This window comes from Hypomesus nipponensis, chromosome 3 (genome assembly GCF_054491055.1).
Source record: "Hypomesus nipponensis isolate SF chromosome 3, ASM5449105v1, whole genome shotgun sequence".
NCBI classification, from domain to species: domain Eukaryota; kingdom Metazoa; phylum Chordata; class Actinopteri; order Osmeriformes; family Osmeridae; genus Hypomesus; species Hypomesus nipponensis.
In genome coordinates, this window is record NC_140363.1 from 11432056 (window position 1) to 11457500 (window position 25445).

Below are 25445 nucleotides of genomic sequence, written 5' to 3' on the forward strand. Positions count from 1 at the left end.
AAATCAGATTCCAGTAAGGTGATGAGACCTGAGTTACAATCTACAGAAAAAGAAGTAGACTGTTCTATAAATCCAAAAAGTATTTATTTTATTATTTTGGAAAAACATTAATTAATTTCACTCTTACAAGTTATTTTACAAAAGTATTTCCCACTACATGGTACTTTGTTTTGTCCACTTTGGCACAGTTACAATTCATCACTCAATACCAAAACAGCATTGACAGTTTGAAACTGTCTGGATTCATGTTCTGGGAAAAGGGGCAAAATTGCTTTCCATAACTTCTACATGAGATTTACAAAGCATTGATCCCGAGTCAGTTTCTCTTCATCACTCCTATTGGCTTTGCTTATATGTGGGAGTTCATTTTAATGCAGGGCAAGAGCTTTTGGGCATGAACCAAGCATGCCAAACAAAAATCCCTGCTATCATGCGTCTATCTACATATCCATCCTCATATCAAGAAAGTGCATATAGAAGTGCATTATTTACAAAGTGCTTCAAATGAAATACTCTGAAATCAAAGGCACTTATGTTCGGTAAAAGATGTGATTACAGTAGTTCCACTGTGTCAAGGAAGCAGTGTGGGGGCATCATAGAGTTAATGGGGGGCATGCAGAAACGTGCATGCACACCATGACCACAAGGTGGCTCTGTTGTACCCACAAAGGATTCAAACAAATCTCTGAACATTGAGTACTCTGAAAATATGGCAAAATAAATTGTAAGGCTTTCACAGTCAACCAAATCATGATAGCTTTAAGTAAGGAGGAATAAAGAAAGGAGGCATTCTAGAGAATTCAAACAGATGATAAGTGATTTCCATACTATCCAAGTCAAGGGCTAAGTCAAGGGCTGGTTAACCATTAGCAGTGTGTTGAGGAGAGGGGGTGGGGGGGGGGGGGGTCTACCTCTTCAGTCACCTATGAGGACCCTGGCCAGATTTGGGGTAAGGACCGAACCAGAGCGTCACATCTCAAAGTGTCGGTAAATACTCTCCACGTAGACCAGAACCCTCTGCCAGTCTGGGCCTCCTGGTCTCAGCATCTCCTCCATAGTCTGCAGAAAAGACAGATCAGGATAAACACCTAGAAACAAAATATACAATTTCACAGCAAACTTGTTTGTGTGAGTGGTTTTGTGTGTGTATTAGAGCCAAAGGGAAGCATTCAGAGGGTTTAGACCCTTGGCTGCTCATCATGACTCACTAGTGATTGTGTGATTCCCACATTCTCTCCAGTCGTAAAAGCCAGGCTGAGGTTCTCCTTCTAGGGACATACAAATACGATTTCAGGCTGCTGTGTGTGTACTGACATTGTGTGTGTGCAAGCTATTATATACACTGTAAGGACCAGAAGAATAGCAAAGTAAGGAAGAATTGTACTTGTTTCTTAGTGCTACTTCAAATGCTATTTCTAAAGGTTTTTGGGGGGAGATTAGGGTTAGAATTTTATTAAAGGAGGGGTTGGCATTAAGGGATAGGTTAGAAGTTAGGGTTTTGGTTGAGGTTAGGTAAAACAGGCCCTGCATTGTGAGTTCCCTCAAGAATGGCAACACAAACTAGTGTGCAGTGTACCCACCTTGCTCTCAGGGCTGAGGGTGCAGTAGGGGATGTGTGAAGGGAGGTAGGTATGATAGACAGCACAGAAGGCCAGACCATCTGCCCAGCTACTGCTGAAGTTGGTGATGTCAATGTTCTGTACAGGGGACAGACAGCCAGCCAAGACATCCAGGATTACTTCACGAAACCCCACACACGGCTCCAGTGCAGCAAACCGTGTGAAGTTTGAGTGACACATGAGCACGCTCACGCACCTTGTAGCCCTGCGTGCGACTCTGACACCAGCGCAGCAGAGAGTTTCTCTTGGAGCCTCCATGACGCCGGAGCAACAGGTTGAACCCATCCTGGGATCTGCTGCCATTCACCACGGTAACAGGGACACCGCAGGTCATAATACGACCTTCATGTTCCTGGTCAGGAGTGTGATACTAGGACTAAACTGTGGCTAGTAATGCCGATAGCGGTGTGTGTGTGTCGGTGGGTTGGGACTCACCTGCTTGGGGGCATGTCTGAAAGTGCAGAATTGTACTTGTTGAGTGTGTCTTCCTGCTTCCCTATAATTCCCCAAATAAAGTGGAATGTGAGTGGTAACAAACTGTAGGCAATAATTCTTCAAGAGATGGTACATTGCTCACACACAACACACACCTGTGTGAGAGCTGGACCAACTGTCCTGATGTTCCAAGTTTTTTCTTGCTCTTGGTTGATTAAGATTCTGGAGATATAACAATTCACATATTCATACATTACTGTTTTTGCCACTAGTCAGCAGCAGCAGCCCAGACAATTAGACCTAGGAAACTTCAAGATGCAAATGGTTGGACCCCAGAAGTCAAAGTAGTCTTACCTTGTTTGTGGAACCTGCTGTTGTGGCAGTAGTGGACTGGGAGGTTCCATTCTCAACAGCAGGGAGATCCGAGGAGACGGGAAGTCTGGACAGGCTTCTATGATATCATGCAGCAGGATTCTATGTTAATGAGATGGCCTCACATATTGTATAGTGGACAGAAAAGCACCGCTTGATGTCTTGAAATCTGACAGTCTTGACAGTCTGGGCAAACCTTTTTAGATAGGCTGGCTTCTATCCTTACTTTACTTCATGTCTTGAATCAACGCAAGTCTATTTGAATGGTTCCTGGAAAATAGATGTCCTTAATTGCCCCTGTGAATGCCTTATCTATTCCAAGTACGCTCCTTCTTGCACACTAACTTGTACCTGCTGATGAAGCCTGCTGGGGATACTCCTCACATACTGTATATCTAATGCTTCTAAGAAATTGAACTGGAGTGACAAGCTGCAGCTTGATGAGTCTGCATTAATTAGATAGATAGAAGTCATGGATGAATGTCTGTCTGGGATGGATAGGTTTAGCACACATTTGTTGAGAGAAAATTTACAATATCAAAAATGATTTTAAATGTTGTTGTTGTATATAGTGTACAATGAATGATTCTCACCTTGACCTCTCTGTGGTACCTATCCTCCGAGTCTCAATTGGGGCACGCCCCTCCTCTCCACTCCTCTCCTCATTGGTCACATTCCTCAGGTACCTCTTGACCACTCCCTTCACGCCAATGTGCATTTCCTCCTCAACAACATTCTTGATCTTTTCATTCTGACTTCCTTTTTCCATCCCTTCCCCTTTTCCTCCTCTTCCAATCTTGCATATCGCTCTTTCTCTTCCCCGTCCAAACTGAGACTCAAGGGCGTTTGTTTCCACATTTGCCTTTGCATGTGTGTATGCCGAATTTGGAGCCTGGGCCTCAATTCTTCCCTGGGCCTGGGCGAGGCTGGCTATCCTCTGTCTGCTCTCTCTCAGTTCTTCCCTCAGAGTGACCATTTGAATGTCTGTCTCTTTCTGTCTCTGTTGAGCAGAGGCCAGCTCTCTCTGAGTGTCCCGGTGGGCCGTTCTGAGCGAGCTCAGTTCCTCTTCTGCTTCGGAACGCAGCCTGTCGGCCACAGTCACTGCCACCTGCAGGTCAGACTGGAACTGCAGCCACTCCCCGCGTTCCACTCTTTCTGTCTGTAAGGAAAACAACTGCCAATTACTAAAACATCCAAAATTCAACTGAATTCAATTTTACTTGCTTGCTTTACTTGAAAGTTGCTGATACATTTATATAATCTGGCCTCATCCATTCTCAGTTTGGTCATGCTCAAAGCACATTCTGTTACATGGACAGGGACTATGAACAAGGCTTCACTGTTTAAGTAATAGTGGATTTAGATTACACACCGTGCGTCTATGAAACTGCCAAAGACGTAAAAAATAGGAAACTTGACATTGTCCTTGATGATCAAACACCTATTTTGCTTCCTTAACACAACCCAAAATTTGAAGTGGATGGGAGGCAAGCCTTAGCAAGCACAGGAGGGCTTAGAAAACAAAATGATGTGCACACTACCCTTGTGCCAAAGTGCTTTTCTCCAAAACCCCATCAGGTGAAGCACTTTAAAACAACAAACCTGGCAAAATGGAACTACATGATTTGTAAACACCAAATGTTTTGCAACTTCAAACTGTAAAAGGATCGCTCAAACTAGTTTGAACTTGAAAATCTGATTTCATCGAGGTCGGAAGTGACCCCAACCGTGACTCATCAAAGCCATCAAGCCAGGAGTGCATCTCAACAGTCATCTCAACTTGCATTCCTTTCTCAATCTCCTTCCTACAGAAAATAATCAACGTATGAAATCAAAGCTCCAGAGAATCTACAATCCAGTTTTATATTTATAATATCCTATACTTTCAGATCAGTTGAGTAGAGATAAGAGAGAGAAATAAAAGTATTCTAGACGATTGAGGATGGTCTGAAGAGTATCCTATCCCAGGACATGCACAAACACTGGCCCGTGGATGTGAACACATATCAAGCGAGGCACTAAAAGAGAGGAACTGACCGAAAATGTAAACGATACCAGATTATTTCAAAAGCAAGAGAGAAAGCTAGCAAGCAAGCTGAAAAGAGAAAGCTTGAGGGAAAAAGAGAACAAGCACAGACTCAGAACATTTTGAATGTGAGTGAGTGAGATTGTATGTGTGTGTGTATTGAAATGTGACCACACATAGGAACAAAAGTGTGTGTGTGGAGGAGTACAGGGGTTGGGTCGCTTGTTAATTAAATGAAGAATGGATTGAGATGCAGAGGAGGACTGGAGAGGCAGAGAGACCCGAGCCAACTTGTTTCCTCATCTGACCAGAGACCAAGACCACAGCTGGCCCCTATTAAATCCTCCTAGCGCACACACACTGTATATGTATTCACAGATCATATTCTCTACCCTCTTCTTTCTCACACACCTCATTCTCACATTCCCATCCCACTGAAGCACAATGTTAACTTCTCTTTCACACATTTAAGAGCAAGTGCAAATACACAAGCACTGACAAACAAACATTCTCAGAACATTTAACAACAAATCCACATTTACACTCTGCTCAACTGACATGCTAGTGCACTTTGTAAGCACACAGAGCAAACTTCAGTAAATTAATCCCGCTACATTCAGAAGACATAACTTGAAAGAGATATTTTCTGGATCTATGAAACGCTGGCGTGCTGCATGTTCATACTAACTAGGGCTTGTCTGAGAAGGGGAACAGGAAGGCACTCCTCATCTCACACAGAGATAAGAGTGTTGATTCTCCTTTTAAGAGAGACAGACAATCCCTGATGGACTGACCTTGTGCCCCACCACAGGCACAGATGTAGACTTGTGGGAGGAAGACCTGCACACACCCACACAGATGCAATCACATACACAATGAAGGTGTATGTGTGTGTGTGTGTGAGAGAGTGTCTCTATGTTAACCATCTGTCCCACACCTCAGTTCACATCCACTTCACTTCCACTTCACTCAGTTCACATACCCAGCAGAACCCTCTAACACACAGGGCATGGACCATGTGTTGTGGGCCTTTTCAAGCTTCCCACAGACACTAACTGCAAGTTAGAAAACCATCTCCTACACACTCATTAGGAAAAAGACTAGAAATACACAGTTTCACATATATTTGGTCAATATATTCATGCTTTATTGTTTGCATATCAAGGATATGCCATTTCTCCTGCTGGTTCCTACCATTCACTCTGCATTGCAGATTTCACACACACACACACACAACTAAACTAAATCCTTGAAATGTGCAGTGCCGTTCACCTGGACCTGTAGGGTTCTGAGAAGTTCCTCAGGACAACGAGAGCCAACCTCAGGGCAGCATACCTCAGAACCCAACCCCACGCACCCTGCCCCCCACAGCCAGCATACCTTAGTACCCAGGCCCCTGCACAGAATCACCCCCGCCCCCTCCAACCAGCTTCAATCCAACTACTTGGCCCCCTGTACCCAGTCCCCTATGTCCACCTACGCAATACTATGAGCATGGACACAATTCCCTGCAGGAGACAGACAGGAGAATTGGAGAGGAAAGGAACAAGTAGGTTGGGGGGGATGGGTGGAGAGAGGAGGTAGGATACATGGGGGGAGAAAAGGGGAGGTAAAGAAAAATAGATTTGAGAGTGTGGGAGTAGTAAAGGGATTGGATGGAATGAGGGGGGATAGACAGGAAAAGAAGGGTTGAAAGTTGGAGGGAGTGATGTTAAGTCTGGAGGTCAGTGAGTGGGTGGTGGGGGAGGAAAGGAACAGACAAAAGTGTATGGCAGAGGAGGAATTGGGAGAGGGTAAGGAGGGGAGGTCAGAGCTGCAGGAGAAGATGTGAGGTCATTGTTTGAGTTCTGCTGCTCAGGGAGGTGCGTGAGCCCTTGGAAGTATGGGTGGTGGAGGTGTGGGGGTGGGGGGGTTAGAGGCACTGAGGAAGGGAAGGGGGGTGGTACAGTCCCCTGCTCCAATCACACTCTAGTCAAGGCTCAATGTGTTTGTGAGGATTTGCTTTCATTCTTCTTTCCCTTTTGAATACACCCTCACAGAGACAGACAGACATGCAGACACAAACACACAAGCATCCCGTCAGACACAGTACACCGACTTCTTCCCTCACGCCACCAGAAACAAAACAAGTTTTGTCTCTGCAACAGCTGAATGCAGGACCCCTCCTCCACACCACTCCTCTCTCCCTCTCTCTCCCCCTTTTCTCGCTCTCTCTCCCCCTTTTCTCTCTCTCTCTCTCTCTCTCTCCCTCTCTCTCTTTCTCTCCCTCTCTCTCTTTCTCTCCCTCTCTCTCTTTCTCTCCCTCTCTCTCTTTCTCTTTCTCTCCCTCTCTCTCTTTCTCTCCCTCTCTCTCTTTCTCTCTCTCTCCCCCCCCCTCTCTCTCTCTCTCTCTCTCTCTCTCAACAAAAGCCTCCCACGACACCATGAGCCAGAGCTGACTGAGTTCATAAATTCTAGCTTTGCTAACTTGCAGTATATTGCTCTACTGAGGGACCATGTCAACATGTTGCTGGATAGACTGAGTTTCATATAAAGGGCTAACTGGGGCTTAACAGAGCCCTGGATCTGTGAGTGCTTCCCAGGCACACAAGTACAGGCAGAAGGGGGGATGGAGTGATTGAGTGAGTGAGTGGTTAGAGAGGGAGATGGGATCAGAAGGGAATGGAGAGATAGCAAATACAGCTAGAGAACAAAACCATGGAGGAGGAGGATGGAAAAGAGGGAGAGCAAAGACATGGAGAGAGGAATGGATGGAGTGAGGCACAGCCAACAGAGAAGAAAGCAGAAAGGTCATATTCCAGCTGTCCCAATCTTTACCAGATCTAGAGAAAACTAAAAGCCCATGGCTAGCATACTGGTGGGTGGGTATGGGCTTAGAACTGGGCTAAAACAGGAAATTGGAAAAAAAAACGATCTGAAGGGGAATCAGAAGACTGCACAAGCCATGCACAAGGAATCCTAATTCTGGTTCTGTTGGTTTGTCTTGCTTCTTCAACTAGCTATCTGAAAATGTTGTGGCCGAAAACTATCACTGAACTGGTTGATTGTCCTGACGTGAACTAGCACTGAACTGTCCTGAATTATCCTCAGGGTTACCTCAGGTGAACTAGCATTGACCAAAAGAACAAGACACAGCACATAAGATCTTAGTTAACTGTCACTGACCAAAGGTTAGAACCAAGGGACCTAGGGATACACCAAATAGGAGGGAACTGACCTAGGAAACACCAAATAGGAAGGAACTGACATAGGATACACCTAGTATATGGACAGGAATAGAACATGCATGGCACACAAAAGTAAACACCGACAGACGGAAACATGGACTTTAGTCGTTTATGACTGATAGGTACTTTCCCAACAGCTGATGAGCCGAAGCAGGCAACAGGAAGAGATAGCAAGAATAGGCCACCTATGCCAATGTTCAGTTAAGGCCGGGTTTTGTGTAAAGAGTATAAAAATGACTGATGCTTATGCTAAGGCTAGGCTTGAAGTGCGGAAAGCCCACTGTCTGTATCTTTGATGAGATAAAAGAAGAACTTGTATTTGAACTTAAAGAAACCAGCCTGACTCCCGTTCCTCCTTGAAAATCAACCTTTGGCTAAAACAGCCCACAACTAAATCAATGGCCTTGGATGGCAAAAACAGAAGAGTTGAATAACAAGTGAGAGATAGTGTAAGCGTGAGAGGAATCAAGATGATCTCAAAGTATTTCCTCCCCAGCCTCTTAAGAGGGCGGTAGACAGGAAGCGAGCTATTAGAAGGACCAAATCTCTCAGAGGCCCTGCAGGGATGGTCCATTTCTGGGGTGGGTGGGGGTGACAGGGAGCCTTGTTATTGCTGAATCTCCTTGATGGCAAGGTCTAGTCAGAACTATGATTAAAACACAATCCCAGCGCCTCAATCTTTGCTTCAGGGATTGTGTCACTTCCTGTTTACGTTCCAACATTTATCCAGCAATTTTCTACTACAACTGTCCCGGCTACAATAACCAATTGTAAAAACAAGTACTAAATATAGTATACAACATTGAAGTGGTCTGTAATAATGTTTAAACTAATCCAACACACTGTGTTGATTCTTCAAAGACAAATTGGAACTAGCGAAGCCTTAGGACCCCAGGTAAAAAAGTTAAATTTCCAAGAAATATTTGACAAGAGCAACCTGAGCTGTGTGGAAGTATTATAGATTTTTTGCAATAGTGCAAACACCCAAATACTCCACAGGAAACCAACCAGCATTATGCCACTCCGATCAAAAGTCATCCGAACAAGCTGTGTAACATTGGAAGAAGCCTTGTTCAAGACACCTTAAAGACAGCTTCCTCATTGGTGATATTACAGAGCATATAGGTGTAAACCCACTGTGTATGCAATCATATGCGAATATTGATCACCTGTATGGTTTCTCTCAGACAGCAGATTTCTGTGAGGAGACTTTTCATGACATCTAGGAGAGAGGGAGAGTCAGGGACAAAGAGCAAAATATCTTAGAATTTGCATCGCATTGAATTACTTGTGATATCATTTTTGAAGGAGGACTCTTGTAACAGGTAGTCCATCTGCTAGTTAGGTTTAGATCTGGTGTAGGTTACCTGCCACTGTCTTGTCCTTGCTGTCAGAGAGTCCCAGTGTTGTCCTGCACTCCTCCACCAGCCTCTCCATCTCCCCCTGGCTGTCCCTAGAAACAGGCCCCATTAGCAGGGACTGGCTCAGACCACTGTCCCTCTCTTTCCAGCTTTGGCCCGAGAGGCTGACCAGGGAAGATGAGCTATCCAGAAACGAGGGGCTCTGGTTGGGGCTTGTCATCTTTCTCTTCCCCTGCTGTGCATGTGCACTGGGGGTCGAACTGGACAGACCATTGTTACACCCCACAGCCACTTGTTCCTCAGGTGTCACGGTACATTTTAGTTTTTCCTGTTGGGTGCTGGAGGTGGGTCCAATCACAGAGCAGTCTGGGGTGACAGGCATGGAAGGTTTCCAATCAGAAGCGGGGGTGGAGCGGATGAAGTCTGAAAAAGGAGGTGATTTCTTGCCACCTGTGCTGAGGGCTGAAGACATTGGTTGGTCTGGATGAGGGGGGGTTAGTTTGGGGACAGTAGGTGGGTCAGCAGCAGCAGGAGAGGTAGGAGGAGTGTGGAAAATGTCCTGGTGAGGACCTGGAGAGATGATATGGGAACAAGATTGCAAGAAAGTGACTGACCGACTGACGAGCAGGAAAACAGCGATAGAATGGAGTGATCATTTGTGGATGTATGATGCAGATGGCTGAGCCAACAAGTCCATCCAACACACACACACACACACACACATATTTCTAAGAATAGAAGGAACGGTCTATTTCTTGTCTGGAGACAGACCTGGCTCCAGTGCAGCTGATCTACAGGAAATGACCACAACCAACACTCCTCCTTTGTCCTTGTTTGGAAAATGGTCTGTGCTCCAAAATGGATGTGACTTTAAATAGGAAAGAAAGCTATGCAAAGCAATGCTTCACCACCAGGCGAATGAATCTCACACTACTGTTGTTGGGAAAATTGAAGATGTAGCACATTTATCCTGTATAAGAATGATTCTGTGTTCAGCATTCCTTGTGTGTAGAGAGAGGCCTACCCCCAAATCTGAACTTTGGGGAACACGAGGCATATGTAAACAAGGTGACCTGGGCTGACCACTCTCTCTTACTGGAGAGGCCATAAAAGATGTCTGGCCTTATCTTTGTTGGGTGAATCATGTGGTCAAGCTTACAGGGGTCAAAAGGCACACACACTCAAACACGCACGCACACACTCCTGCGCCAGGTCTATGCAAGGAGCCAATGAAGAAGAGCAATGAAACATTTGCATGCCTTTGTCTTAACCAATGACTGTAAAGAGCGGTTCTGCTTAAATAGCTAGCTAGCACAACATGCTAGCGGACAAACTTTGTATTGCGATCAGACTTTGTCTCCTTGCTGGCAAGCATTAAACTATTGTACTTTCTTTGAATCCGACGACTCTGTGCATTACTTGAGAAATTATCCTAACAACTGTTCTTCAAATTGTGTGCATAACTTCCTTTAGCCACCCTTGTCCAGATTATGGTGTGTGTGTGTGTGTTTTAGCTTGTCTGGGTAAGAGTGTCTGTCAGCTAGCATTAGGCCTCCCATGATTAATCCTTTGCCCTTGCGCTGAGCCGGGGAATTCTGCCGATTCATCACAGCTGGGGTGGCTGGGCCTGACGAATCACATGGGGATGCAAGGAGAATGACCACAGAGTGAGCTCCACACAGAAGAGGAGCCAAGGTTTCACCCCTGCAGCGCGCACACACACCCTTTAATTTATCCTGAGATTTTGCCTATCCTTTCGTGTTGCTCTTTCCCCCCCACATTGTTCTCTTTTTCCCCAAAAATAATTCTGACTATTACTTTAGGACTGTCACTATCACTTGTATTTCTATACCTCTCTTCCTTTCCTGTTGAGCATTGGCTAATAGTTGAAACGTGTATGAGTTCTGGGTATGGGGACATTTGTATTCTAGAGGGTACGGAGATCAAGACTGTAGAGACTGGGAGCAGCTCAGGGTAGACAGACAGAATGCCAGGCTTACCCTGTGTGTGTGTGTGTTAGGTGTGTGTGTTAGGTGTGTGTGTCTGTTAGGTGTGATCTTGACACAGAAAGGAAAAACATCCAGACAGGGGTGTGTTACCTGTTGGTCCATGGCCATCTTTGCTGGAGAAGTTTCCCATAGTGTAGTGCGAGGGGGAAACACTGAGGGGTACGCTTTATCTCCGTGGTCAGGGCTGAGGTGAAGGCACCCTGGAGTCAGATAAACACCATTGAAACAACTGGCAGCATCACAGAATTATGTCATATTACAAGGAAGGCGTCCATATTCCATGTTCAATTATATCAAAAGTACAATACTGAATTCCATTACTTAAAGAGATGCATGGTTACATGTTGAGCCTGCTAAGTTGTCACTAGCTCGGTGAGGAGCTCAATGTTGGCTCTTTATTGTTTGCATGTTCATTTGAATGTTGTGCAAAACAAGACTAGAACCTCAGTCGACGAATTAGACCTCTGACGAATCACATCCTCATGAGAGAACAGTGCGGATAGGACGCAGGGTACAACACCACCGTAGCATGCAATGATGAACATGACACTAACATCTCGCTGTTTGGACACATTGTTCAGTTCAAGTACCGGAGTTACGGAGCGAGAGAGGCGGTGTTTGGCCTTGAATGTTAGAGAGAAGTTATGAGTTTAGTCATGCGTGAACGTGCCAAGTATTGCGCCGACACAGGGACATTGCTTTGACCAGAATTAAGCACCCTTACTTAGCCCGATGAGCATAATCCATTTCTTCGTGATGTCAAATGTTAACTCCTTATTGCAATGAGAGGGGAACACACGGTGCCCACAAACTTATCAAGAACACTAACTGAACGTGTAAACGTCTGATTGATCCCCAAACTATTAATTTAGCTTAAATTATATCAAAGACACGCGCCTGTAACGACAGAAACTAATGTCTAGGGAATCCAATGGAAATCAAATGCTTGCATGCCTTGATACAATATTGAACGCACCTGGAAAAAGTAACTGGACTTTCTTTCCCAACAAACAGTGCCGTTTAACTGAATCATGAAGTTTCTCTACACGCTCAATTCGAGTGTCGAATTCCTCAGACACGCTTAAACATAAAAAAAGATAACTACCTACCCCTGGAAGAACTAGGAAGAATATTTTTTATTTCAACCCCTTTGTTCTTCGTCTAGTTTGTTGAACACAAATTCGCTTGTTATCCGCACCTTTTCTCCTTCCGAAGAAGCGCGCTCATATCATCAAAACGCTTCACTGAGTAGGAGGGGTTGCGCGCAAGCACGGGAGAATCTGCACTTCAAGAAGTTGAAAAGTACTCTAAAACTTTTAACATAACACAAGTTAAGATACTCAACAAACACAAAATGCTTTATCAATTGAAAAGAGACATTTTATGTCAAGAGATTATTTTCAGAGCATACACATTAGGCAGACCATTAGGTTCGAGGTTTGTCCAGTAGGGCGCGTAGTTGGTCCGATGTGGACTAAACCTGTTGCCTTCGTCGGCCTTGTTTAAGGCATGTCCATTAACGTTGAGTAGACAAGAGAGGTAATTTATTCAGCATTTATTCCAATTGCGAGATAATTCTTAGCCAGTCTAGTTCCCATCCCATATACTGGATTATTGGGTGTTAGAAATCCAATTGCTCAAGTTTGGTAAACTTGGTAAACTTGATTGATCAAGACATTTCACAATTTCATTCTAGATCGTCCCATTGATAGAAAATAATGGAATTGCCTACTCCTTGACTGGAAAAAAATGAATTGATTACTCGATTTGTGTTCAATTTACAACATTATAAAGAAATGCAGAAACCCTGTAGGGTATTAAACCAATTATGTTATATTATTTAGTGAAAAACTTTCCTTTAAACACTTATTTAAATAATACTGGAAAACTGTCAAATTGCAATACTAGTAGTAAAATACATCACCTGTTTACAATAGCCTATGTAAAATGTTACATTGCAGAGTGCTAAGCCTGGATAAATAAACAATGTATCCAGGTGTCACCACACAACGGTACAATCAGAATCAACTATTATAACATTTACCACTGGCGCCTAAATAGCTTTGTGCCAAATATGTTCACATCTTTAAGTCACGCTGCTCTTTTAAGTCTTTTTGAAAGCCATTATCATCTTGTCTAAAGGGGTCAGTCTCAGTGGATTGGCTGAATGTGATGGCAGCTGGGCCCATCACTGCATCTACTGAGGGGATACATTTGTTAGTGACCTATAGTTTCAATAAAGAGGCTAATCTAATGATGCTTGAAACCTCTGCCTGCCACCAGGACCGCAGATGCTGCTCTGAGTTTGCAGACAAAAATTTGATTATGGGAATTACCTCTTTCTGATCATGCAACAAAACGAAAATCCTCTCCCCTCCTCTCCTTCTACCCTCTACTTCTACTCAAGCCCTAAAAAGGAAACAATGGAAATTTGCCTATCCTAAATTGGCACAAATCTAACATCCAATCCTCCTCCATCCAATCCTTGGTTATCCCTAATCCCAGATTAGATTGATGAGAGTGCCTGCTACCTGACATACCACCTGATCTAATCCTTTTAAAGATATTGGTTTAGTTGGGAGATTTGTCAATCTCTTCCCTGTGTCCTCACCAGCATAATCTAAAAAGCCGTATGAATTCGCTGCAGTATTGTTTACAAGAGTGTTTATTAGTGAGGTGCAGTGTGGAACTACAGTATACAGAGTGAATTACACAGCAAACAGTGGCTGGTCTACATGTGTGTATTCTGAGTAACAACATAGAAGGAACAGAAGAGAGAAGGAAATAGTTTAATACATGGGAAAATTCCACCTGTATCTTTCACTACAGACTGTGACAGTCAATGCCAGCCTTGCCCACTGACGGATGGCACCTGCTCCTCATCCACTGAAATCCATTCAAGCTTGTCCCAGCACTGTACAAATAATGGCCCACTGCCCGGACAGGCAAAGGGGTGTGGTGTGGTGGGGGATACCAACCATCTGTGGACTGGGAGTTCATGCCAGTCTTTTTCATCCCATCTTCACAAAGAAGGCACATGCAGTCTCAGAATGAAACTATTTAAAATGACACTTTATTGCTGACCTCACTAAGCAATCGCAAAGACGTCTCAAGGTACTCCTTCAATCAATCACTGCTAATCAAGTGACTGAACATATTTCACAGATGTGCTATTGCACACCGTAATTTCCTATAGGTTAGTTATGTTACAGTGGACGAAAATCATCCAAACCTGTCTATAAATATACAGAATTCAGGACGAACGTTGAGACATTCGAACACAGAGTTGCAGATTTTAAGGATTCACTTTCTGGATGGCAAAGGAGGGAGGCGGGACATCCTGACAGCCACTGGAGCGGTGTGGTAGCTCCATGAAGGATGGGGCCACCCTCACCTGGGACAGTGAGCTGGTTGCAGAGTCTGTGTGTGGGCTGGTCCACTGCAGGAAGCGGGCGGAGGGGCGGTGATGGAGGGCCAGCTGTTTGGAGCTGTAGCCACACATGCCGATCCCCAGAGCCCCCAGAAGCACAGCCAGGCGGGGCATGACCATCACCCCATCTTCCCCTGCCTTCTGGTTCATGTTCAGCATGGCCTGGGTCTGCAGGAGAGAAAGAGGACTGTGGGTTAGATTACAGTTTGAGGTGAATGTCTTTTTTTGTGAATAATCGTTCTTGTATCTTCTTTTAGCAATTTTGAGGGAAGTTTTAATGTCCTGACTGACTAAATTTATGGCATGAGATATTTAAGCTCAAACAATTCTAACATGGTCATGTTAATTAGCAGCATACCACTCTCCCCCAACCCACACCAGGATATATATATTTTTCATCCAAATAACTCTCTGCATATGTCACAAACAAAAGCTCTTGTATTATGTGAGACGTAAACATTTCCTCACAGGCCCCCTAGACAATGATAAAGTGCAAAGAGAGGAAATAATAGATAGCACAATTCTAATGGAGTTTTGACTCAGGCTGTTAAACAGACATTTTTATTTTGGCCTCTTTCAGTTTTTCCTACTCATAATTCATTGCATTGTGTCATGGGTTGGATTTTCCCCATGCTTGGGGTAAACACCAATAAATAAGCAAGAGATCAAGTTAATCGAGCTAAAACAAAACACTCACAATAAAAGCTTATGGTTGAGATATTAGAGGTGTCGGGGTGGGGGGTGGGGTAACCAACATAAAAGTAACCTGAAATGTAGGTTTAGCTTACAGAAAATGCCTTCTGAACTGCTTCTTTTAAAGTTTGTAAAGGGAAAGAAAAAAAAAAGAGAATAGACTAAACATTAAATGACTGATGCATTGATCAAACACAATGATATTAAGACCCCCTAAAGCAGCAGCAGGTTGTAGCTTAAAAACAGCCTGCACAGAGAACCTGTCCTCAGCAAACCAAACAACATTACATCTATAAACCATCTCAAAGTCATCCAATCATTTTAGTCACCAGGTACACCCCGTGGACAGATAGTACCAGGGAATGCCAAGGACTTCAGGTAATCTATACAGGAGATCCATCAGATTTTGCAGAAGCATTTCTGGTTGACAGGTTCTAAAACAATATAGGCCATAAGAACCAAGCCAGACGAAGCCCAATCCAGCTCCTGGGTTCCTGTTGTGGACCAGCTATCTCCCCGAAGGCAACACTTCACAATGACAAATTACAGTAATCTCTGGCTATCTAAAGCAGATTACAGCTTTGGTGTCGCCAATTACCTTAAAGTAAAGACTGACGCAGTAATGTAATATACCACTATATATTGTATATGTCATACTGAAATTAATATATCAATCAATATTATTTCAGTGAGATATAGTTTACATCCAATTTTTTCTTAGACAATCACCCCTGCCCATAATGCCATAGCACAGCTGTGTATATTAGACAAAGACTTCCCCTGCCACCCACCTGCAGATATCGTATGTACCCAGGAGTCAACCTAGGGATCCGGAAGACCATCTTGGAGCGCTCCAGGGTGAAAATCTTGTTGCTTAGCAAAAGATTCGGTGTTGAAAGTGAACTCTGTCAAGCTTGTCTTCCTGGGTGTCCCTGGACTGGGGAACCCACAGAAAGAGATACTGTGTGTGGACACTTCAGCCTAAGATGAGCTACCTGGTGGAAACCTTGGGATTGTTTATATGTCTTCTCCAAATCACTTTACGTAAGTGCACACACACACACACGAATGCTCAGGAACACACACAGCTTACAGGTGGTGTGTTCTGAAAGATTAAAGAGTGTGCTGGGATGGAGGCCATGGACTTAGTGTTACAAGTCAGACATCTAAGGGTTTAGGCTATTAATGTTTAGTCTGTCAACACTGCAGAGACCATGAACTTGATTTGCTGGAGTCATATTATGGGATATTGCTTAGCACTGCAAAGGCGCAACTCCAACAGAATATTGTGTAACTGTAGAATCTGCAATCTACTTGTACTCATACTATTTTACATTAACTGTAAACAAAACATTTTGCCCTTTCATTTTGCCTTCATAATGAATTTGTACAGAAAGCAGTGATCAAATATTTTTAGAATGAATTAGTTATATTTGACTAAAAGGTTTCCCTAAATGACAGGAGAGTAGGTGCACAGCCACATCCACTTACCAACCGCCATGAACAAAAGACTAAATCACTGAGTGCTGAGGAGGAGGATCCTCCAGTTCTTCTGTTGATGTGTGCAGTGTCTGCTTCTGCCGATTCAGCGCCTACCTTGAGGTTTAAGCAGTTTTACTGGGGGTCTCCTTTGAAGGGATGGAATCTTAATAATGAGAGTGTTAAGTTGATAACCTTTCCCTCAGTGAAATGTTGGATGCAACCTTGTTTACAAGAGTGTAAGGGTACTGTAGACCTTTCCTTAAAGCAGGCATCCCTTCGGTGGCATTACATAACTTTGTGGTGAGCTGTCCTGTTCCTGTGTACGGTGTAACTGAGGTTAATATGTTCAACTTGTTTTTGAATAAGAAACTATTTGCCTGTAGATAACCCCTGCAGTTGGTATCATTATACTGGGCGAACACTAACCATTTCCTTCACAAAATATTATTTGAGCATGATGGGTAATGTGGTATTTACCCTCGTTCTCCCCTCCAGCTAATGACACCAGAAGGAGTCTGTGTGCAGGGGCCAGACAACACCTGGTGGCCCCTACTATGACTGTCACCACAGATGGTGACACACTCATGGTAACAGTTCACCACCGCTGCAAAGCTGTTAAACACACACACACACACGGCTATTCTGCTCCAGTAAAGACTACTCATTCATTACCAATCAGCATCACAACATTGGAATGAAAACTGTTGAACTTCATCTGGCCTTGTGTCTGGCATTCAGGTTCAGGTCAGGCTAGCTTTGGCATTCCCACACTTGTTTTCTCACTCCCCACTCTTCATAACAAGCTCAGGGCCATTCTATTAGATTAGAATGCTGTGCTATCGTCAGCAACGCTGATGTCGTTGGCTCAACTACTGGCTGGGTGACAGAGAGCACTTATCAGCTCCACAGCTTCCTCAGAGACAATCTGTGACACAGTGTTTATCTGTGGATGGAGTGGTTGCGTGTAAACAATGGTGTGCGCCAACTGTGGTCACGCCATCCAACAGAGAGCAACAAGTTAACATGATCACCAAAGACGTCATAGCTTCAACAGATTATAATTGATGTACCAATTGAACTCATAGACACAATTACGACCATCTTAATAGTGACCACCCCCTCAGACACACACACAAACGTGTTAACCTAATGTTTCTAATTGGGCACATTTAGGCTATTTGAAACAGCATCCATTTTTTTTAAACATGCCCAAGCCGGTTTCAAATTTGTGTTTTGGAGTTTGTGTAATTGGGGAGTTATCGAGTTAGTTGGTTGGTCTAAATGTCATGACATCTCAGGAAGGACTGAAGTTTCAACAGACCTGACATTTCCGGTCTCATGTAATTAGGAGTGAAGAAGTAGAGAGTGATGCTGCTGACAATTAGGTCTCCATCATAGTGGAACAATGTGAAAACTCAATCGATAATGGCATTATCAAGCAAAGCCATCGTGGGTATAATGACCTACAGCTTGGTGAGGATGAGTTAGCATTGACTCACAGCTTGTGGGTGTAAGACATGATCATTTGTTTATCAACAAAAGGAAAATAGCCTGACACGCCATTATAAAAAAATAGTCATTTTAATGCACACACACAATGCATATTATGGCAGCATTTACATGAAAAAAAATGTTCCACATTTTTTCGGTTGTGTGGTCCTTTTCTCTGCCTACAGGGTGAGGATGTCTGTGATCCAGTACTGAATCAGACGCACAACAGCTGTGGTCTCATCTGGGGGCAAAAGAAAAACACAAGAACTAAATCATAACAACGCATTTTCATGTATTATTTTTGAACTGCAGAATGGAATCTAGCTGTTTATGTTTTTGTACTTTCTGACCTTTCTTTCGGCATACAAGCAGTGTGTCTCGTTAGGCAGTATCTACGATCTAAGAAATATGGTCAGGTCCAAAATGAAAACCACAGGTTCCATTTGGGTGGCCTCATGACAGTCATCCAGTCCCAAAAAAATACAGTTAAATTAAATAGACAGGCAGCTAGGACAGACGTCATCTGTGTGGAGGAGTGAACTATAGTGGTTCTGGGCTTCCCAGCTAGCCCCTGTGGTGAATGCATTCTTCCTGCCTGGGTGAAGCGGGAATCTAGTGAACTGTGAAAAAGTCTTGAAGGACTTGAAAGAAAAAAAAAAACTAAACAGGATGAACAGGCAGCACCGAGGCTTATATGGCTTATGGCAGCATGTGAGTGTGTATGTGCGCGTCACTGCCAGTGTGCACATGCCTGTGTGTGTATGTGCATTTAGTCACTGGAACAACTGGTTCTCACAGGACCTCACCTAAACAACATGCAGATGGAGCACATTTGTATGCGCTGAATGGCTCGATGACTCATACAATTTGGAGACGGACGTGACTGAGGCAGTCTGACATCTGGGCACTGTTTGTGCGTGTTTGCGCGTGTGGAGGAACACACTGAGGTAAAGCCAGGTATATTGAAGGAACCGCTCATCGAGGAAAAGTCTGGTTTTGCACACCGTTGTCTTGGCAACCGCGCCCAGAGCTGAGCGTCTCTATGGCCACCTGCTTGGCAGTGCCCTGAATCCCTTGGACATTCATTCACACACTCAGCCAGGTCCCTGCTGGTCCCATTAGCAAGCCAGATTTCAAGTGACCCCAGCCTCATACGTGCGCATGCGCCTACACACAATACAGAAAAAGACATATACACTGATGATTCACTCTCTTAGCACACACACACACACACACACACACACACACAAACACAAACAGGAGGTCCGATCATTCACAGATCCCAGAATTGCACACAGCAAGCTCCCGTGACCCTCATTCACCATGTTGCCAGGTGAATAACCTCCGGGATGCTACCACGCTGGGTGTGACGTATTTGGTCAAATGTGGCTACATGTTCGTGTGAAGGGAATGACAGGTAGAAGTCGGTGTGGATCAATAAGAGGGCAAAGTAAGTGTGAAACGAATGTGTAATGGGCATAAGAAAACCAGTCCTGACCACCCCCAGGAACGGTGTGGGCCTGAGAGTTCCGGTCAGACACAGAGCACACACAGATGGCCAAAGTAAGACCAGGAGGGGAAGTCAGGTTTGAGGACAGTAGAGGATGCTCACCAGGAGACAAGCTGGATCTGGACTGGAAGTCTTCCAGCGCGTTGGCCAGGCGCACCGTGTCCTTCAGCTGCACCTGGGCCTTGAGGGTGTGGAGCTGCCGGAGGGCAGAGGGGGGCGCTGTTCTACTGGAGACTCTGCTCAGGAGGCCCTCAAAGGCCGCGAGGGGAACGTGAGGCCTGTCTGCCGGCGCTGAGGCTTGGGAATGGACATGAGAGAACACAGCAGGTTAACTAACACACCGTAGAACTGTCTATGGAAGTCAGGTAGCCTAGGAGCCAGACCAATCTGCGAGCTCATGGTTTATTTGCTCTGGCAGATGGGCCACTCCAAGCCATTCAAATTGATTTCCCTCTGGCAATCACAACCGTTTATCTGGTATGGTGTGACTCATACAGTGCATGCCCTACTACAGAAGCATTACATTGCTACCTCATCAGATGTGCCTACTCAAACAAGCATTCGCTTGTTTCTTCTCAGACTCACAGAGTACAAATGTGCCTAGTACACTCTATTTTCCGTGGTATAGTAGAGGCAAGGTTACCTGAGACTGAATGGCGGGAGACTCTGGCAAAAGAGGTCTATTATTGGACCATATAATACACAATCACAAGTGGATGGCTAATCCCTGGAACCAATGTGGTTCTTTGGACTGGCACAGAGAGGATTATGACAGACCTGATGACTCGGCCTGTCTATTAACTCTAAGAAGAAGGTGGCAGTCCAGGAAATATACAGTCCCAAATCTCTCTGTTCTCCAGGGCTTCAACCTCGAGTGGTTGGTGATTTTGTGTAGATTATCGTCTACTAGTGTGATTTGCTAAATGCTGTGCCAGATGATTGCTTTAAGTTAAATGTGGACTAGTGACAAATCCAGGCCTTATTAGATCTTCCAACACTCAAATGAGTAAGCTACAGTATAACAGGACATTGTGACCTTGAATGAAACTTACGCTCCGAGACATAGAATCCCAGTGTGGTCTTGAGGAACTCGGACACCTCCACTGATCTCCTCTCCAGCACTTCCTCATCTTCTTCCTCCTCCTCTACATCCCCCTGTCGCTGGTAAGTGAACTCCAGAGCAGCAGCCCGGGGGACCAGACCCATGGAGATCAGCTTCTCCCTATGACGTTTCTTCTTCAATTTCCTTCGCTTGTTTTTGCTGAGTCGTTCTCCGCCCTCCTCCACGGTTGCATCCACGCCGGGGCGATCAGTGTTGGATTCGCCAGCCTGGCCGGTCTTTACCTTCACAGAGCGTGCTCCAGAAGCATGCTCCAACTTCTTCTTCTTGCTTCTTTTCCTTCTCCTTCTTTGCTGTTCTTCTTCTTGTTCTTGTTCTTGTTCTTCTTCTTCTTCATCATCATCATCATCATCACCACCGTCTTCTCTGCTCTGGCTGGAGATTTCCTCTGAAAGGAGAAACAGGGTTAACGGAAGAGAAAGTTTGGGTGTTTTTCAAAATTTCAGTTATCCTGAGGAACAGCTTTTCATCACGGCTCTAGTCTTGATGTTCTGCCCTGTCATCCATATTCATCATTGCTAGTAACCATTTCGATACACATGGACATCTAACTGTGTTTGTGATCCATTGGCACTCATTTCACAGTGTTTATTGGCTTCGGAGGACTTCACTAACCCTGAAGAGTCCTCTAGGGATGAGTGGCTGGATTGAGTCTCATGGACGGAGGGATGGATGAATGTGTGGTCTCAGAATGATCAAAGAGGAGCAAGTCAACAATGCTTTACCTCTACGCCTGCAGTTTAAAACCTGGGACAATGCCCATGTGAAGGAGAGGGTGACCGATTTCCCCAGAGGAACTGATGGGTGGCGAGCCTGTCTAGGATTTAGAAACCAAGCGACCAACTGTAGTGTTCAAGACAGAGAATGAGCGAGAAACACATGCAGACACACACTCAACCTCGGGGCTCCATGGTCCAAGGGGTGGTGGGCACCATATGGAGGCTGTATAGCAAGGGAGGGACATAAAGCAAGCTCTGTATAGACCATTATGTTAGGCCTCGTCCATGTCTGGCTGTGAATGGAGGTTGTGTAAAAAAAAAAAAAAAAAAAAGAACCGGTAATGATTATTCACAGCATCCATAAAACTAATCATAATAGGCATGGGAGAGCTGATTTGCTGGTGGAGACCAATTATATGAATGTTGCAGATGGTGGGCCAAGCAGAGACGGTTCAATAATATATGCTAATGAAACACGTGTGGTTCAGAGAGGTTCAGCTCAATCAATGGATTTACAAGGATATAAGTTGCCCTGCCCTATGGAACACATACACACACACTCAGACACAGAAAACAGATATAAAAAATAGGTGGTGGTGGATATTTTGGCCAATGTCTTAGGGGTGAAAAACTTAGCATATCCAAGGCCTCAGGAGTAAGCTTGACACTAAAACATTGCAGAGATATCAGCTGATTGAGCAGGTCTCTCACATCACATTTCTACTCCTTCTAAGAACTCCAAAGCTTTGAGGGGTCAAAGGAATGTATTGTGAACTATAGCCTAATTCCTAACGACATTCAGGGTATTTAAAATCGATTTGTTCTTCAAAAATTCTGCTTAAATACAGTAGCTAACTGCACAACGCCTTCGCCAACACCAACAAGAAGTATTTTTCTTAAAACTCAAGGTGTCCTTTGTGGTGCTGTATTCTGGTGATACGATTAAGCTACAAGATAACACATTCGCAAGTTGACACGACTCGGTCTACTATTACTAACCTCAAATAATTTCTCTATTTTAGCCCAGAGTCGAGCATGAATTATACTCATGCATTCACCACTAAGCAAGTTTGACTTTAGACACTAGGAAGTTGACCTACTCTATCCCATATCTGTACTCTAAATGAATCTTCAGAATCCAATCTGGTAAATCTACAGGGATAAAACAAGCCTCGAAGACTGTGCCTGCGCTCGACACCCCCTCAGCCACCACAACCCGGAATAAATGTATTTGTCACTGGCATTTCCCACAAATGGGATAGCAGAGACAATCAGGGAGAGTGATTGTAACATGGAGAGCGCTGGAGCACATCAAGAGAAACCCTGCAGTAAATCCCTGAGCTTTATAGCATATATCCAACCTCAGACAGTCCATAAACGTGAGATTATAGCCCTCTTACCAGCTGGGTGCCCCGCGGTATTCATGCCTGTTGGCTGAGAGAGCGTGACAGATCCCTCTGCACCTGTCAGGTATCCTTCAGGGGGAGGTAGTGCTGTGTACACGCGTTTGCCAGGGGGGGGCTGGCCTGGTAATAGCCCTTCATCACCTGAGACAGGAAGAACAAACAAGGAAGAAGAACTTGATCCATCTGAGACAATAGGTTATATCGGCTTGGAGTCCTTCATTGGAGTGGGGTAGGGGTGGTTATTATTGTTTGAATAAATACTTTTTTCTTCATGAGCTGAGTGTTCTTGACCAGGGTCCAGAGGCAGAGTAGGTAAAATAATCAGAAATAAGGGGAAAATATTGAACTGATAAATTCGCACACATAATGAGATTCGGTTTCCCAGTGGCTGTATGCTCACCTGACTCGTGTTGCACCTTGGGCTTTTTGGAAACTGTCGTGAGGGTTGGTGGAGTGTCGGGGATTTGGTCAGGCTTAGGGGGCGAGGGGTAGAGCTTCTGAAGGACTTTTGACTGAAATACTACAGAACAAAACCACATTGCATTAATAACCAAAAACTAAAGTGGTATTATTTACCATAATCAGCCACGTATGACCTACGCAGGGCACGGCTCCTACAAATGTTTTGACGAGTAGCAAGTCATGACAGTCGCTGACTATCCTCGTGTAGTAGATCCCCGGTCAATGTAAACTTTCATCCAGCGGTGAGATGTAGGCTACTTTCCGTTAGAAAGCACTAATACTGTCGGTTGTCAAATTCCTTTGTAGAAAACTATAACTCTTACCGTCTTTTCTATGTGGCATGTCGCAAAATACAGCATAAGTCCATCAAATTTGGTTTGGAAGAGTCGTGATAGCTAAACACAGTACACTGCTAGTGTAGCTATAGCTAGAAAGCTAAGCTAACAACACTTCTATCTTACGAAATCCAGTCTGTGTCATCCTCGCCCTCTCTCTGCATCTGTACACGCCACAGTGAAACAGTGTGATATCATAAACCTGGTAGGTTGCATATAAAAGTTTGGACAAGACAGAAATGAACTGAAACTGTTCCACAGCACCTGAAGTCAACCACAGCACTGTCTGCTCTTAGCTATTTTTTGGGTTGAAGTACACTGTCACAATGCAAGGGCTCCCTCTACGTTCATAAGTAGTAATAACATACAATCACATTGACATGCGCAAACCAAGCCAGCTGTGAAGCGGGGTTTGACAGCAGCGCATGGGAAAGCGCGATGCGAATACCAAATAGGTGCCAGTGTCTCAGCATCAGCACCAGAATGGAACGAGTTTAGGAATTGCGCACCCTCAAAACTTGGCTGGCCAGCTCAGCATGTGAACGGGCTTTGCAAGGGAGGAACTACCTAGAATGTCAGCTCTGAAGAAGGTAAGTCAGTCCATCTGTTCCTTTCTTCTCCCTAAGGAACATTCATTCATTTTGGCACATAAGTAACTGATTTTAGGATATATAGCACGCTATTGTAGCCCTGTAATGTTGTGTTGAGCTATGCAATGGGTGGGTCTCATCTTTTTATGTAAAGATCATGTCTGTCAAAGAATATTTTAATTTAGGATATTCCATTTGAAATCATGGGATATTAAATCATGTTTTAACATAAACAACAACATAGACAACCTCTGGACTAATTTTAGGATACCTTTTCAATTTGATCATGCCTAGAAATAATGCAAAGCTTCTTTCTTTTTCAATGTAGTAAATGTTTTCTTCAGGAACACTTTTGGCTTGGTCTCTGGTCGTGCACAACTTGTGTCCCAGAGGAGGGTGTAAAAGATGCACAACTTCTCAGGCAGAAAACGGGACTCGTTGCAAAATGTTAACCTTTGAGATGAATGTCATTGCATGTTTGAGCTCTCACAATCCAACACATTCAGTAGACTCACACACACACACAAGCACACACACACCTTGTACCATACTCACACACACACACACACACACGCACCTGCACACAAACACTGGTATGAGCAGCCATTAGACAAGCAATTTGCTGCTGTCTATCTACAGTATGAGACTTTGCGTTGGTGTGTTGGCTTGCCTGCCTTGCAGTGCTGTGCTGTGTAGTGGCAGAGGAACGCTAGGCTGAGGAAACCCAGTGTGCCTAGTGTAGACAGGCAGTCAGGCCCATACAGGAGCTGTGTTAACATTTTACCTGACGTCTCAGTGCTGAAGAAACATTGGTACACAGAGATTTTACAAGTGTGACTTGTTTGCCTTTGATCAATACCCCAATTGTTATCGATCAATACATCAATTGCCGTTGAGAGATACAGCAACACAATTTAGTGCATTCTGGTGGGACATCATTCGATGACTGTATGGTGATTTGGCAACTGTATAATATCTTGGGGTACAGGTTATTGGATAAGCTTACACACCATTACAGGAACTATTGTCTATAGTTGTTTTAACAAAAGGTGGTGTCTAACAATCAACATCATTTGGGTTGACATTGACCTAGTCTTGAATTCTCACATAGGCAGTAATAGGGATAAGATGAGGCTGTGAGTATATGTATTGGTATCA

General features: G+C 44.3%; 4 protein-coding genes across 9 annotated transcripts in view; 1 reads left to right on the forward strand and 3 right to left on the reverse strand.

Annotated features, from left to right (window-relative positions):
• Nucleotides 1-62: 62 nt before the first annotated feature.
• On the reverse strand, nucleotides 63-12290 carry LOC146299788 (uncharacterized). Of its 4 annotated transcripts, none has more exons than XM_084676040.1 (12): nucleotides 12159-12290; nucleotides 11140-11249; nucleotides 9047-9610; nucleotides 8849-8901; nucleotides 3020-3585; nucleotides 2409-2505; nucleotides 2210-2276; nucleotides 2055-2115; nucleotides 1816-1912; nucleotides 1581-1697; nucleotides 1209-1268; nucleotides 63-1059 (listed from the first exon to the last, which is right to left on the reverse strand). In XM_084676040.1, the coding sequence occupies exons 2-12, from the start codon at nucleotides 11177-11179 to the stop codon at nucleotides 970-972; spliced, it is 1812 nt and encodes a 603-aa protein (XP_084532166.1). In that variant the 5' UTR covers nucleotides 11180-11249; nucleotides 12159-12290; the 3' UTR covers nucleotides 63-969. The 4 variants fall into 4 exon arrangements, with proteins under 4 accessions (XP_084532166.1, XP_084532175.1, XP_084532159.1 ...); XM_084676049.1 differs by having other exon boundaries at nucleotides 1209-1265; nucleotides 1816-1915; XM_084676033.1 differs by having other exon boundaries at nucleotides 1816-1915.
• A 1534-nt stretch (nucleotides 12291-13824) lies between these two features.
• On the reverse strand, nucleotides 13825-16146 carry LOC146299789 (uncharacterized). The gene is made up of 2 exons (XM_084683392.1): nucleotides 15964-16146; nucleotides 13825-14647 (listed from the first exon to the last, which is right to left on the reverse strand). The coding sequence occupies exons 1-2, from the start codon at nucleotides 16012-16014 to the stop codon at nucleotides 14345-14347; spliced, it is 354 nt and encodes a 117-aa protein (XP_084539518.1). The 5' UTR covers nucleotides 16015-16146; the 3' UTR covers nucleotides 13825-14344.
• Nucleotides 16147-18216: 2070 nt separating this feature from the next.
• erich1 (glutamate rich 1) lies at nucleotides 18217-24015 on the reverse strand. Its single transcript, XM_084676069.1, has 6 exons — nucleotides 23686-24015; nucleotides 23301-23420; nucleotides 22895-23041; nucleotides 20708-21163; nucleotides 19758-19952; nucleotides 18217-18386 (listed from the first exon to the last, which is right to left on the reverse strand). The coding sequence occupies exons 1-6, from the start codon at nucleotides 23702-23704 to the stop codon at nucleotides 18325-18327; spliced, it is 999 nt and encodes a 332-aa protein (XP_084532195.1). The 5' UTR covers nucleotides 23705-24015; the 3' UTR covers nucleotides 18217-18324.
• Nucleotides 24016-24269: 254 nt separating this feature from the next.
• Nucleotides 24270-25445, forward strand: part of dlgap2a (discs, large (Drosophila) homolog-associated protein 2a) — a 122952-nt gene continuing 121776 nt past the window's right edge. For all 3 annotated transcript variants that reach the window (XM_084683242.1, XM_084683238.1, XM_084683239.1), the window contains exon 1: nucleotides 24270-24287. In XM_084683242.1, coding sequence (XP_084539368.1) covers nucleotides 24270-24287 — 18 coding nt within the window. The remainder of the gene's footprint in view (nucleotides 24288-25445) is intronic.